The 15,539-nt window shown below is 41.9% G+C and overlaps 1 protein-coding gene across 3 annotated transcripts; it reads right to left on the bottom strand.

Annotated features, from left to right (window-relative positions):
• Window positions 1-884: 884 nt before the first annotated feature.
• spata2l (spermatogenesis associated 2-like) lies at window positions 885-14,831 on the bottom strand. Of its 3 annotated transcripts, none has more exons than XM_072279837.1 (4): window positions 14,580-14,817; window positions 7,251-7,351; window positions 3,849-4,170; window positions 885-3,560 (listed from the first exon to the last, which is right to left on the bottom strand). In XM_072279837.1, the coding sequence occupies exons 3-4, from the start codon at window positions 4,155-4,157 to the stop codon at window positions 2,526-2,528; spliced, it is 1,344 nt and encodes a 447-aa protein (XP_072135938.1). In that variant the 5' UTR covers window positions 4,158-4,170; window positions 7,251-7,351; window positions 14,580-14,817; the 3' UTR covers window positions 885-2,525. The 3 variants fall into 3 exon arrangements, with proteins under 3 accessions (XP_072135938.1, XP_072135937.1, XP_072135936.1); XM_072279836.1 differs by lacking the exon at window positions 7,251-7,351 and having other exon boundaries at window positions 887-3,560; window positions 14,580-14,729; window positions 14,814-14,831; XM_072279835.1 differs by lacking the exon at window positions 7,251-7,351 and having other exon boundaries at window positions 887-3,560.
• Between the last annotated feature and the right edge of the window lie 708 nt (window positions 14,832-15,539).

Raw genomic sequence — 15,539 nt, 5'->3', positions numbered from 1 at the left:
TGCAACTGGGAAGGGGGAAACTGTCTCACTAGGACAAGACAGACAATTGAAAACTATCTGAATGCACTCAATCATCAGAGGACCATTCAGGACTGTGAGAGTGCAGTGCAATAAAACAAATGTGAGTGTGCTTCAAGGAACTCTCAAGTCCATATAAAGGAATATAACATTCGTGAAGGAAGCCTTTGGTAACTGCAAGGCAAAATGTTCTCTGAAATTGCTTTTCTCTCTGGGTCTCAGAAACAGAACAGGTCCGGTTTAGCCTTTCAACACAGGCGTCAACACTGGTCATCCATTTTCTTTGTAAAAGCATTTCTTCTACTGAAACCTTACAGCCATCATATTTACAAGTAGTGCTGAAAGCCAGACACAACAGTAAGTAATGGTTAACTTGAGAATGTAATTCACAGCAAATATTCCCTTTAAGACACAAACCAAGAGGGAAAAAGTATCCAGTTTTCCAGAATACATTACTATTGATGAATCTGCAAAAATGAATGAAATATTTTCCAGGAATACATGAAGTTAAATTTTGTAATCAGAAAAGGCTGCGTAAAACAGAATAGGAAGTTTGTTACAATATTCAGTTAAGCAAGTAGTTACAAAGAGCGTTGAGCCCGAAACATTAACTGTTTATTCATTTCCATAGACGCGAGCTGACCAGCTGAGCTCCGCCAGCATTTTGTGTGCTACAGTGAAAATTCATAAAGTGAATGGTTGAAAATCAAGAAATATTAGTAATACTGCAAAAGGAATTGCTTTTATTACAAGAAAACTGAATAATCTTAGAAGTGAATGGAGGAACAAGACATTAACGAGAATGGGAACAAGTAAATTAACAGGATATCAAAACGAACTAAAAAAGCTTCTATAGATAAGAAAATATTAGTTATAGTTAATATTACATAATTTAAAATGATGGAAGATTGAAAAGGGGTGTTGTTCAGCTTCCTTGTATAGGAATCATTGAAAATGAATGCAGTTACAAAAACTAAGAATGTAATTGCTACATTGGCTTTTATTACAAGAGGCTTTAAGTGCAACAGTAAAGACCTCATATTTCAATTCTACACAGCCCCAACAGACCATTACCATTCTAGTCTCCTTACCCAAAGGGAAGGGTATACTTGCAATAGGGAGGATGTTATGATGGGTCATCAGATTAATTCCTGGGATTATCCTGCAAGGAGAAATTAGAAGCATCAATGGTCATTTCAGTGAAACAAAATGTTTATGGGGCTTGGCAAGGTAGATACAAGATGCTTTCCCTGGTCGAACTGTCTAGACCCAACAAGTCAAAACACACAAAAGATGAACTATTTTGGGCAGATGAGAAGAAATTTCTTCTGTTAGAGAAAGCATTGAGTCTTTGGAATTCTCCAATTTCTGTAGAGGCCGAGTTAGTGAGTGCATTCAAAACAGATTAAAATCTATGAAGAAAAACAAAGTATCAGGTTTTTTAATTGACACAGATGTTAAAAAACAGCTATGATTTGACCAACCAGCAACACACGTTCAGAACTACTGCTTCCAAATGTTCCTTCTAGAAGGAAATCAATCTTAGTTCTTATTAAGCGATGCATGACTGTAACCATTAATGAATTTTGTTTTGTTACTGTTGATGTCCTGATACTGCTGTTAGTATGTGAAATTTAGATAAGTGCCAAAAACAGTACAAGTTGTTAAAATACTGTACTGGTTGAGACAATAGGTGAAAAGATCTAATTTGGAGTCCAAAGAGTGAATATCGAAGTTCAGAACAGGTTCTTTTGAATCTGGGAAAGCACCAGTAGAATTACAGGAAAGAATGCAGGAAGGTTTTGAAAATGATGAGCAGTGGTAGCTTAAAAGACATTAGACAAGAGTAAATTGTCAAAGATCCTCAGGTTTTACTGTGCAAACACGATGGGATCTGCTCAGGCTGGTAACCCTCAGAAGGGGGAAGAGCTACAAGCTGGCAACATTGATGCCTTTACCTTTCCCACTGTCAACCATTGTAATGATCAGAATTATGTCATCATCAGAAATATTATCTAAAAGTAATGACATTTTTAGTCCAATGGTATTTTTTTGCTGATGCTTCAAAGTCAAATGTTTGCACATAATATTTCTTCCCTATTTTAACATTGTGCATATGACTATTGTACTAACACACAGTTAACTGTTTACGTTTGGGAAATTTAAGACAATCGACCTCAAAGGAGAAGAGATGTAGATTTTCATTTCCTCTTCTGCAAGTTAACCCGAACAGCCAATATTAAACATGTAAAATTTGACTGTGCACCTTGCCATAAGTATCAGGCACTTTCAGATTCAAACAGTTTAATGGAAAATGATAGGTACTCGAGTCTGCAGAGTACATTTGATCAAAGACAAAAATTCTTATATGATGAAAACTTTACAAATCAAAATGTTTTCACAAGCAATCATTTCTCAAAGTGATGCTATTTTACTGCCCATTCACATAAATCACTTGTATACACCCTATTGTTTTACCATAAACTTGTGTGGGTGTCCAAACACAATCAGGATCTTAACTTCTCAAGCATCGTGTCACATTTCTGACATACTAGTATAGATCGGTAACCACAGTATGTACACTTACACATGCCACATTCACAACAAATATATGTGGCTAATGCCTTACATACTACACAGGCAGGATCTACTTTTAGTATGCCTGCATTTGATGACTGCGCCAAGTTACTGCATGCACCTTCAGCCTGTTGGGGATATACAGAGTCTGCAGTTTCAAAAAATCTGAGGACATGATCCATGCAGGTTTTCATACTGTTACAGGAAATGGTGTGAGCTGTGCAACATGTATCACAACAGTAGCGAACTGATTCACCACTGTCAAGACAATTATGCTTTAAGTATTTTTTCAGATCCAAAACATCTCCAGCTGTATCGGGGTCACCAACAGATTTAAACTCAGCTGTGGTTTTATGTAGGTCTTGAGATTCCTCAAATTTATTGTCTTCAATATTCGAAGGAGGAATGTGCTCATTACCAGAGATTCTAGTAATGTGCTTGCTGCAAGTTTCATCCTTATACTGGTCACTACTATAAGGCCTGTACTCTACATGCATTGCCAAGGGGATTGTGCTTCCATTGTATTCCTGCTGAGAAGGAGAATTGGTTTGATGATTTGCACTAGGATTAGACCCTGAATCCATATAGATATCTTCTGCATTAGAGACAGATGCAAGTGTTCTTTGAAGTTGCTTTCCTCTCTGGGTATCAGAAGTAGAACAGGTCTGGTTTAGCCTTTCAACACAGGTGTCAATATTGGTCATCAATTTTCTTTGTAAAAGCAGTTCTTCGACTGAAACCTTACAGTAGCCAAGTTTTCCAATGACTTCTAACAAGATTTCACATTCAGTCCTTGCAACAAAGAAGTTAAACGCTAGACTTATCAATTGTGAAGCATGTGGAAGATCCCCCACTTCAAGTTCAAGATTATCCTTTACCCGATAGCCCATTCTCTTAAAAATTCTTTCAAGGTCTTCATTACAGATTGTAGGTTTTAGGTGGTACACATAGGCTCCTGAAAAAGTCTTTAAAAAAAGAGAAACACATGATTAAGATTTTGGACAAGGATGTTGAGGGTGATAAAGAGATGTAGAGGGGAGTACAACAGCAGAAAATTGAGCCAGTAAAAGTACTGTATTGTAAATTCATCAACAATTAAAACTATGGACATTTTGGTTTGTATAAATGTGTTGCAACAGACAAAACACATTGGAAAATAACGTTTTTGTTGAACATTTAGAGCATTTAACTCTTCAAATTCCGTGTAAGCAGGACAACTTAGCTGGCAAAATAAAACTTATTAGCAGACTTACCTTTATTGTTTTGAATTCATTTCTCCATGGGTACTGAAAGAGGTTGGCAGCAGCCATTTCCAATAATTCAAAAGCCCCAATCAGCTTCTTGAAAATATTTGGGTAATTATGTGACCTTTGCAAGGATTTGGCAATTATTTCATGCACATCAACCCACAGTAAGGAAGCCAAATGTGCGCCACTTTTTATTAACCATTGTCTGATTTGTTCTTTTAATTTGTTATCGTGACAAATTCCATTGTGTCCCAAAGATGATTCTTCACAAACCTTCTTGTATCGCTCGAGATAACATTGTAGTTCAGCGGCCATTCTGAAAGAAAATCTAACACAATTTATTCTATTAGAGCGCTTTTTAAGCACACAGTTGTTTACATTAGGAATTTAAATGGATACATGGCCTAAACAGGACAATTAACAAGGAGAGAGATTTACTTTCCCCACTTACTGGTGAAGAAAATAATCACATGGGTTCATTCTTAATACATATATTTGATTAAGAATTTGAGTCTTTATTACTATTTTCTCTTTTAACCACTACTGGGCAATTTATATTTTGATGTACATTAAGATTGATGATTCCTTGCTGAGGGCAGCACAGTAATATAGGGGCTTAGCATAATTACAGTCCTAGCAACCCAGGTTCAATTCCTGCTGCTAACTGTAAGGACCTTGTATATGTTCCCCATGACCACGTATGTTTGCTCCAGGTGCTCCTGGTTTCCTCCCCCATCCCAAAGACATACAGGTTAGTAGGTTGATTGTCACTTGGGTTGTATTTGAGCAGTGCAAGTTCATTCGGCTGGAAGGGCCTATTACTGTGCTGACTCTAAATAAAATAAAATTCAACCGTAGTTGATGATTATTTTGCCTGTGTATTTCTAATCCAAAACTCAGCTACTTTGTAGCATAAGAGTGCATGCACTGTTAGAATATTATGTGTGCTTACTGACAGTAGAGGACAGAAGACCATGGAAGGAAGCGAAGGGGGAGGAGAACCAGAGGGAGGTGATGGGCAGGAAAGAAGGTAAGGTGAGAGGGGGAAAATGGGAATGGGGAATGGTGAAGGAGGAGGGTGCAATTACTGGAAGTTTAAGAAATCGAAGTTCATGTCAACAGGCTGGAGGCTACCTAAACGGAATACGAAGTGTTCCTCCTCCAACCTGAGTGTGGCCTCATTGTGGCAGTAGAGGTGGCTATGGACTGACATGTCGGAATGAGAATAGGAAGTAGAATTGAAATAGTGGCCACTGGGGGAAATCCCAGTCACAGATGATACATTCTTCCAATCTACGTTGGGTCTCACAATACAGGAGACCACACTGGGAGCACTAGATGCAGTAGATGCTCCCAAAAGATTCACATGTGACATGTTGTCTCACCTGGAAGGGCCCAGAGTGGGGAAGGAGGTGTAGGGGCAGGTGTGGCACTAGTTCTGCTTGCAAGTGTAAACACCAGGAGGGAAATCATTGGGGTGGGACAAGAGAACAAAGGAGTTGGGGAGTGAGTGATCTCTGTGGAAAGTCGTGGAGGGGGGGCTGGATATCCGGGTGGTGGGATCCCATTGGAGATGGCATTAGTAATAGGAGATGTGTGTTAAATGCCTTTTTACCACCCTGTCTAACCATGACAACATTTTCAAAAAACTAAGCAACCGTATGCCTAGGTCCCTCTATTGTATTACACTTCCCCTCCCCGCCCCCCAAACCAGGATGAAGCCGCTTAGCAATAGGAATCCACGTCAAACTGGGAGAGCAGATTGATTGGCACTGAGAACCCAAATTTAGCGTTTGGGGAGGTGGGGGCACAAAGTAATTTGTCCATAAATGCTCAGAGGAACACACCACCTAATGAACAACTCAGTTGCCTCCCCTGTCATGCAGCTCTTGGGAGTGTCAGTGTGTGGGCCCCACATTGGTCCCATACTGGAGTGGAAGCTAGTCATCCTCACCCAAAGCGTCTGCCCAGGGGGAATGGGAGAGGGTAGATTAATACATCCACTAAATCACCTCATCTTTTCAATTACTTTCAGTAATTGAAAACCTGCTGCAGAGCTGCCTGTTGGTTTTAATCATGTTGTTAAAAATCACTTCACTGATTAAGAGTCTGGAAATGATCACAGACATGAAGGCCTGTTGAATTAGCTCTCCTGCTCTGAGCATCATAGGATAGAGCATTTGGCACTTTACCAAAGGCTACAAGGTGGAACTGTTCCTCACCCTATTGCGTTAATTATTCAATTCTGTTCAATTTATTTTATTCAGAGATGCAGCATAGTAACAGGTGTTTCAGGCCCAATGAGCCCACGCCACCCAATTATTCCCATGCAACCAATTAATGGACTAACATCTGAAATGTGGAAAGAGGCCGGAGTGCTTGGAGCAAACCCATGCGGCCACAGGGGTGACGTACAAAGTCTTTACAGAGAGAGGTAGCATTAAACTGGGTCGCTCTAACTGTGGAAGCTTGTGCTGAGTGTCACGCTACCGTGCTGCCCCCAGTCAAGGTCTCATTGCCACCTGTTTCACTATTCAACAAGGCTCCTTAATTTAGTGTCATCAGCAAACTTGCTAATCCTCTGAAATACATTCATATCTAAACCATTTACATACACAAGAAATGCAGAGGTCCCGACACTGACCCCTGGGCATCTACTAGTCACAGGTATCCTTCAACCCTCACCCTCTGCTTCCTCTCATTGAGAGAACCTGAACCCAGCTTGCTGGCTCCACCCAACTGCATATAACCCAACTCTTCAGGTCGACCTTCTATCTGTCTTAAAGTTCATCTAGGCAACAATTGCTACCCTACCTTCGTCAGACATGACCTCTCATGCACAAAACCATGCTTCCTCATCAGTCATTAACTGACCAAGCAACAGCAGATCCAGTCTCTCAAAATTCCCTCCAGTAACTTCTCCACAACCGAAGTAAGGCTCACCAGCTTGTAGGTCCCCTACCTATTCTTGCTGCCCTTCTTGAACAATGGAAGAACATTAGCCACCCTCCAGTCATCTGGGATTTCACATGTGGCTAATGACAAAACAAACATCTTGACAAGGGCCTCTTGTGATTTTTCTTCCTGAAAGGTCTGGGGTGCACTCGTTCAGGCCCTGGGGATTTGCTCATCTTAAGGAGCTTCAAGACTGCAAATACGTCCCTAATAAGCACACAATCTAAGGCCTCACTACTTATCACCCTCATTTCTTTGGAATCCATGATTTTCCCCTCAGGAAACACAGAGGAGAAATAGACATTAATCTCAGCTATCTCCTGCATCTCCACACATTGGTGGCCCTGATAGCCTTTTAAGACGCCTAGTCTCTCCTTAATAACCCTTTTACTGTTAACATAACGGAGTAACCTCTTGACATCTTTAACCCTGCCTGCCTAATCCATTTCATACCTTCTTTTTGCCTTTTAAGTTGTTCTTAATCCTTTTCAATTCACAGAATACTCTGTCGATTCCTCTTTTGATTCACAGCAAGCAGCCAGCGGAGTAAGTCGCTGTTTTTCGGGAGAAAATTCAGATTTTTTTTAACGACTTTGGATAAAAGAGGCACGACTGCGCAGGCGCGTGACCTCAGAGCGCAGAAGGCTTAAAAAGAACACAGCCCTATCCAGTGGGCAGCGTCGGAACAGGCTGTGGAGTGAGAGGGTACGGAGTGATAGGGCTTTGGCTCAGCGGGACTTAGGCGGAAATGGGAAGAGGCTTCCTGTGACCTTTGAGTCTCATGATAAAGGGGCAAGTTACAAATTTATTTTGTAATAACAGTAGCATTAAAAGTATGCATCTAGGATTAGTGTTGTGCTTGGAGTGCCAGATGTGGGGACCCTGGGAGACTCCCAGCCTCCCCAAGGATTACAACTGCACCAGGTGCATTGAGATGAGGGTCCTTAAGGACAGTGTTAGGGATCTGGAGCTACAACTTGATGACCTTCAGCTAGTTAGGGAAAGTGAGGAGGTGATTGATAATACCTATAGAGAGATAGTGGACAGCACCCCTGTGACAGTCCCCCTCAGAAATCGATATATCATTTTAGATACTGTTGGAGAGATTGACCTGACAGAGGAAAACCACAGCGAACAGGACTCTGGCACTCTGCCCAGTGGCGTGATCAAGAGAGCAAGGAGAAGTGCAGTAGTTATAGGGGATTCCATAGTGAGGGGAAAAGACAAGAGATTCTGTGAGCCGGACAAGGATACCTGGATGGTGTGTTGCCTCCCTGGTGCCAGGGTACGGGATGTCTCAGATCGGGTCCAGAGTATTCTGAGGAGAGAGGGCCAGCAGCCAGAAGTCTTGGTACATGTTGGTACCAATGACATAGACAGAAAAAGAGAGGAGGTCCCGAAGGAAGATTACTGGGAGCTAGGAAGAAAATTGAAAAGCCGGACCTCCAGAGTAATAATCTCATGATTACTGCCTGAGCCACGCGCTAATGAAGGTAAGAATAGCAGAATTAAGCAGATGAATGTGTAGCTAAGTAACCGGTGCAGGGGGCAGGGCTTCAAATTCTTGGATATCTGGGATCTGTTTGGGGGAGGTATGACATATACAAAAACGATGGGTTACACCTGAACTCAAAGGGTACTAATACCCTGGTGGGATTGTTTAATATAGCTGTTAGGGAGGGTTTAAACTAAGTTGGCAGGAGGAAGGAAACCAGGGTGTGAGGGTTGAGGAAGAGGAAAATAGAAATAAGTCAAAGATACTGTGCAGTGAAGATGGCAAGGAGGACAGGCAGGTGACTAGACAGGATAATTTGCTGTGCGATAGAAATATAGCAAAATCGGTAATAGATACTGATCTAAATGTACTGTATTTAAATGTATGCAGCATTAGAAATAAAGTGGATGACCTTGTTGTACAGCTACAGGTTAAAAGATAGGACACTGTGGCCATCATCGAGTCATGGCTAAATGATGGATGTGATTGGGAGCTGAGTGTCCAAGGATACACAGTGTACAGGAAGGATAGGAAGGTAGGTAAAGGGGGTGGCGTGGCCCTGATGGTAAGCAATGATATCAAATCAGTAGAAAGAAGGGACACAGGATCAGAAGAGGTAGAATCCTTATGGGTCGAGTTAATAAATGGCAAGGGTAAAAAGACACTAATAGCAGTTATATACAGGCCTCCAAACAGCAGCCGGGATGTGGACTACACATTACAGCTGGAAATAGAAAAAGCTTGTCAGAAGGAAAATGTCAAGATAATTATGGGGGATTTTAATATGAAAGTGGATTGGGAAAGTCAGGAAGGTACTGGATCTCAGGAGAGGGAGTTTGTAGACTGCCTACAGGATGGCTTTTTGGAACAACTTGTCCATAAGCCCACCAGGGGATTGGCTGTTTTGGATTGGGTGCTGTGTAATGAACCTGAGGCGATTAGGGAGCTGGAGGTAATGGAACCCCTTGGAAGTAGTGATCATAACATGATTAAGTTCAGTTTCAAATTTGAAAAGGAGAAGCTGGTATCAGGTGTATCGATATTTCAGTGGAACAAAGGAAATTACAGTGGTATGAGAGAGGAACTGGCCCAAGTCGATTGGAAAAGTAAGCTAGATGGAGGGACAGTAGAGCAGAATTGGATGAAGTTCCTACAGGAAATAAGGAAAGTGCAGGAAAAATATATTCCAAGAAAAAAGAAAATCATGAGTGGAAAAATGGCACAAATGTGTCTAACGAGAGAGGTTAAGGCTAAAATAAAAGTAAAAGAGACGGTGTACAAGGAAGGAAATATTAGTGGGAAAACTGAGGACTGGATGACTTTTAAAACCTTACGGAAGGAAACTAAGAAAGTCATTAGGAAAGAAAAGATGTATTATGAAAGGAAGTTGGCAATTAACATAAAAAAGGATACTAAGAGTTTTTTTAAATATATGAAGAGTAAAAGTGTGACATGGGTAGATATAGGACCGATTGAAAACGATGCTGGAGAAATTATAATGGGTAACAAAGAGATGACAGAGGAATTAAATGAGTATTTTGTATCAGTCTTCAGAGTGGAAGACAATAGCAACATACCTGATAGGTCTCAGGGAATAGAATTAGGTACAGTCAAGATTACTAGAGAGAGAAAGTGCTTGGGAAGCTAAATGGACTAAGAATAGATAAGTCTCCCGGTCCGGATGAGGTGCACCCAAGGGTTCTGAAGGAGGTGGCTTTGGAGATTGTGGAGGCATTGGAAATGATCTTCCAGGAATCAACAGACTCTGGCATGGTTCCGGAGGACTGGAAGGTTGCAAATGTAGTTCCGCTGTTTAAGAAAGGAGAGAGGCAGCAAAAAGAAAATTACAGACCAATTAGTCTGACATCGGTAGTTGGAAAGTTATTGGAGTCGATCCTCAAGGACAAGGTTGTGAAATACCTCAAGGTGCATGACAAGATAGGCCGAAGCTAGCATGGTTTCATGAAGGGAAGATCCTGCCTCACCAACCTATTGGAATTTTTTGAGGTAATCTCAAATAAGATTGACAAGGAAGAGGCTGTGGATGTTGTGTATTTGGATCTTCAAAAGGCCTTCGATAAGGTGCCGCACAAGAGGCTGCTTAGTAAAATGAGAGCCCATGGAATTACAGGAAAGATATTGGAATGGGTGGAGCATTGGCTGATAGGCAGAAAGCAAAGGGTGGGAATAAAGGGATCCTATTCTGATTGGTCGCCAGTTACTAGTGGTGTTCCGCAGGGGTCGGTGTTGGGGCCGCTTCTTTTTACAATGTATATCGATGATTTAAATTATGGATTAAATGGTTTTGTGGCTAAGTTTGCGGATGACACCAAGATAGGTGGAGGAGCAGGAAGTGTTGAAGAAACGGAAAGTTTGCAGAGAGACTTGGCCATTTTAGGAGAGTGGGCAAAGAAATGTCAGATGAGATACAATATTGACAAATGTACGGTTGTACATTTTGGAAGAAGAAATAATCCGGCAGATTATTATTTAGATGGGGAGAAAATTCGAAAATCCGAAAATCGGAAGTGCAAAGGGACTTGGGGGTCCTTGTGCAGGATACCTTAAAGGTTAAAGCAATACTCACAACACGCTGGAGGAACTCAGCAGGTCGAAGAGAGGCTTCCCTTCGACGGGAGTTCAGTGAGACCCTCTCTCACTGCTCCCCCTCTGTGATCTCCGCCTTTCTCCGACTCTTCGACCAGATCCTCACCCAGACCCGCTACCACAGTCACATCTCCTTCCTGGGAACATGTCTCCGCCGCCGCCTCCTTCTACTACCCATTGCATTTTCCTCTATTCCTTCTTTACCTTTCCTGCCCATCACCTCCCGGCTTCCACGCCCCCACCCCTTTTCTTTCCCCTTACAGGTTTTTCACCTGGAAACTACCAGCCTTCTCCTTCCCACCCTACCCCCACCTTCTTTATAGGGCCTCTGCCCCTTCCCTCTTCAGTCCTAACGAAGGGTTCTGGCCTGAAACGTTGATTGATCGTTTCCATGGATGCTGCCCGACCTGCTGAGTTCCTCCAGCATGCTGTGAGTGTTGCTTTGACCCCAGCATCTGCAAAGTATTTTGTGTTTACCCTAAAGGTTAACCACCAGGTTGGATCAGCAGTAAGGAAAGCAAATGCTATGTTGGTATTCATTTCAAGAGGAATAGTGTATACGAGTAAGGAGGTGTTGATGAGGCTCTATGGGGCACTGGTGAGACCTCATTTGGAATACTGTGTGCAGTTTTGGGCCCCCTATCTTAGAAGAGATGTACTGATGTTGGAGAGAGTTCAGAGAAGATTTACGAGGATGATTCCTGGAATGCAGGAGCTAACATATGAGGAGTGTTTGTCGGCTCTTGGACTGTATTCATTAAAAGTATCGAAGAAGGAGACGGGATCTCAGAAACATTTTGAACGTTGACAGGGTTGGACAGAGTAGATGTGGAAAGGCTGCTTCCCTTGGTGGGTGAATCCAGGACAAGAGGCCAGTCTTAGAATTAGAGGGTACCCATTTAAAACAGAGATGAGAAGAAATTTTTTTAGCCAGAGGGTTGTGGATCTATGGAATTCGTTGCCGCATAGAGCTGTGGAGGCCCAGTGATTGAGGGTGTTTAAGGAGGAGATTGACAGGTATCTAATTAGTCAGGGTATCAAGGGATATGGGGAAAAAGCTAGAAATTGAACTAGATAGGAGAATAGTATAGCTCATAGTGGAGTGGCGGAGCAGACTCAATGGGCCAAATGGCCTACTTCTGCTCCTTTGTCTTGTGATCAATTTACTAAGGGATCCAGTCATACCCAGCTGCCTAACCACAATATGCACTTCCCTCTTTTTCTGACCTGAGCCAGGATGTTTCATTTTGTTAGGTAAGGATGCCTGAGCTCGTTGTGTCTACCCTTCACTCAGACAGGAACACACTGCCCTCGACTCTTGATGGGACATTTTTAAAAACCTTCCTTTCTCTTTGCAGTCAACCAGTCAACCCCAGCTAGATTCTGCTTGATGCTCTCAAAGACATTCCTGCTCTAGTTCAGAACTTTAACCTATGAATCTACTCTACCTTTTTCTGTAACTATTTTAAAACTAATAGCATTATGGTCACTGGGCTTCAGTTACTTGGCCACCTCATTTCCTAAAAGAAGGGCCTCTGTACCTCCCTCTGCTCCTGGATCCATGACTTCCTCATCGGGAGTCCACAGTCAGGGCAGATCAGAAATACCATCTCCTTCTCACTGACAATGAACACTGGTGTAGCTCAGGAATGTGCGCTCAGCCTACTGCTCCATTTTGTCTACATCTATGACCATGCAGCTCATGACAACAATTGTTGAAGAATTTCACATGGGGACAATGAGTTGTACAGGAGTGAGACAGACAAGCTGGGTAAAAGGTGACGCAACAACGACTTTGCACTCAGTGTCAGTAAGACCAGGAACTGATTATTGACTTCAGAAAGGGGAAGTCAAGGGAAGACCCACTAGTCATTATTGAGGGATTAGCAGTGGAAAGTGAGCAATTTTAAGTTCCTGGGTGTCAGCATCTTGAAGATCTACTCTGGGCCCAACATATTGATACTATCACAAAGGAGTTATGCCCGTGGCTATATCTCATTAGCAGTCCGAGGAGATTTGGTATGTCACCAAAGATTCGAGAAAATTTCTACAGATATACCGTGGAGAGCATTCTGTCTGCATCATCACCTGGTATGGAGGGGGACACTGCACAGGATCAGAAAAAGCTGCTGAAAGCTGTAAACTCAGCCAGCTTCATCACGGGCAAGAGCCTCCCCAGCATCAGGGACATCTTTGAGAGACAACATCCATCGCTAATGACCCCCCTCACCCAGGACATGCCCTCTTCTCATTGATACCATCAACATTTCAGGAACAGCTTTCTCCTCTCTGCCACCAAGTTCCTGAACAGACAACAAACTCAGGAACGTTACCTCAGTATTTTCCCTCTTTTTGCTTAATTGTTTATATATAATATTCTCATTGCAATTTATAGTTGTTCTTATGTTTTGCAATGTACTGCTGCAGCAACCAATTTTCACAACATCTACCAGTGATATTAAACCTGATTCTGATGTTCTTCTTTGGGGAAAATGTCTTGGATCTGCAACACAAATTCTGCACTATGCCCTCTGGGTGTTCTAGTCTATACTGAGGAAACAGAAATCTCTCACTAGCACTACCCTGCTACTCTCACAACTACCTGCAATTTTCTAACACATCTGCTCAAGCTCCCGCCGACAACTGGGGGAGGGGCGTTTAAAATATAGCTCGACCAAGTGTCTTGGTCATAATTCAGACATAAAGTAACACCAAATTTAACAATGTGCAAAAAAAAAATTAAACTGACACTTCGTGACTCTTGTTCATAAAAACTGCTGAAGATACCAGTCCATCACGATAATGATTACATCCACTAAGCACCTTCACCAGCTTGTGCCTTTGCACTCCAGAACAACGGAGGTACAAACTCAATTACCACAAGGCAGAGGTAATGAAGATTCAAACTCCTGATACACCAATTTGGAAACATCGTCAAGATGTTTGTTTTTATTTTAGACTACTCAAAATCGTCATTGATAGTGTGGTCAATAAAATAATTTAAAGATAATTGTATCTTAATATAGAGTGCAATTGACGCCACTTTTCACTGCACATAAGCATGAAGTGGCAAAGTTACTCTGGAGACACCCGTGGCTATGACTGAGACTTTCGTTTTGCTGGGATTTAGACCGAGTCAAATCCCAGAGCGAATCCAATCTCCAGCAAGGGAGAAGGATGTTCCCTGTTCTATGCTGGACTCGAAAAGTCACACAAAAATTAATAGTCAAAAATGACTAACTTTTGAACAAGTTTTTTTTAGTACTTTTGGATGGCGGGGATGGAGGAGGGAAATAATTCTCAAATGTCAAATTCATTTGCCCCGATAAAGTAAAGAGCCTTATTTTGAACAACCACTGGGCACCCAGGTGGAAACTCTTTATAACCTACAGCTCCAGCTAATTTTTTGGGCACAGATATTGAAAACGGCTTTTACACCGCGGGTCTCTTCATATTATCTTCACTACTGTCCCAAGTACGGTAACTGTCGCGATTGTGACTGCTTTCACACACGACATGACCTCTTACCCAGTTAGTTGCACATGGATGAACGGACGGAACTGAAATCGAAAGTCTTAATTTTCCGTCTCCAATATTAAGCATACAAATTAACCCCACTTCCTGAGTTTTCCTTCACTTTTAGTGAGTTAGAAATTTCAGCAACTATCAATAATCCATACCCCTGAAATGTTGAACAACTTCTCCGGGCACGAAGAAGAGAACTTGATATCGATCTTCTGCCACTGGAAGGTTCTCTTAAACTCGCCTGCCAGTGACCACCTTTAAGTTCCAGCCTCGACTGAAGATAAAGAAATCACCAAAAAGTACTTCTGAATGACACATAAATATAAAAGATAAAAAATAAACGCCGGGTAACACACACAAACCACTATCAGCAAAAACTGCGAAGTTACCTTTCCCATAGGGCACGTGACGAACACAAGCCTGGCCTCCCGCAGCTCACTGGTGCATGGCAATGATTGACATCTCACGTCCGTAATCAGGCGCTGAGGGAGAAACTTCTGCTACCCTGAACCTAAATCAATGAAATCATATTATTAAACTTGAGCTTAAAGTCGCTATGTTTACTGGGAACATAGACTATACAGAAATAACAGTGTATCGTTAAGTTATTTGGCACAGGTGGTACAATGTTCTCAACTCTATAGCTTCTAATCTGATCCCTTTTGACCTCCTCTCTCATTTTTACCTATTGTGTACCTACCATTTTTACTTCAACAACTCCTTGTGAAGTTCTACGTTCCCCACACTCTTTGGGAGATTTCCTGTTGGATTACTTAGTGATTATCTCATATTAAACAAAGGACCCTTCTCACCAGCGCAACATTCTCCTTGTGTCCATCCTGTCAACAGCATCATTTTAAAAATCTCTATCAAGTCATCCCTCAGTTTTGTTCATAAGTGAAATAAGACCTAGTCTGTTCATCCTTTTCTGATGTGTAATTCTGAACTCTGAATCTTGATCCTTTGCAGCTTCTCACACTATAAATCGGCTTTCCTGAAGGACGGTTGCATGATTTTAACCTTTTCTATATTTTTTCATTAATAAGAAGGCCACAAGAAGGAACACAAGTAGGCCATTTGGCCTGTTGCACCTGCTTTGCTATTCATGGCTGGCC

This window comes from Mobula birostris, chromosome 15 (genome assembly GCF_030028105.1).
Source record: "Mobula birostris isolate sMobBir1 chromosome 15, sMobBir1.hap1, whole genome shotgun sequence".
Lineage (NCBI taxonomy): Eukaryota > Metazoa > Chordata > Chondrichthyes > Myliobatiformes > Myliobatidae > Mobula > Mobula birostris.
This window is presented reverse-complemented; position numbering and strand designations above follow the sequence as displayed.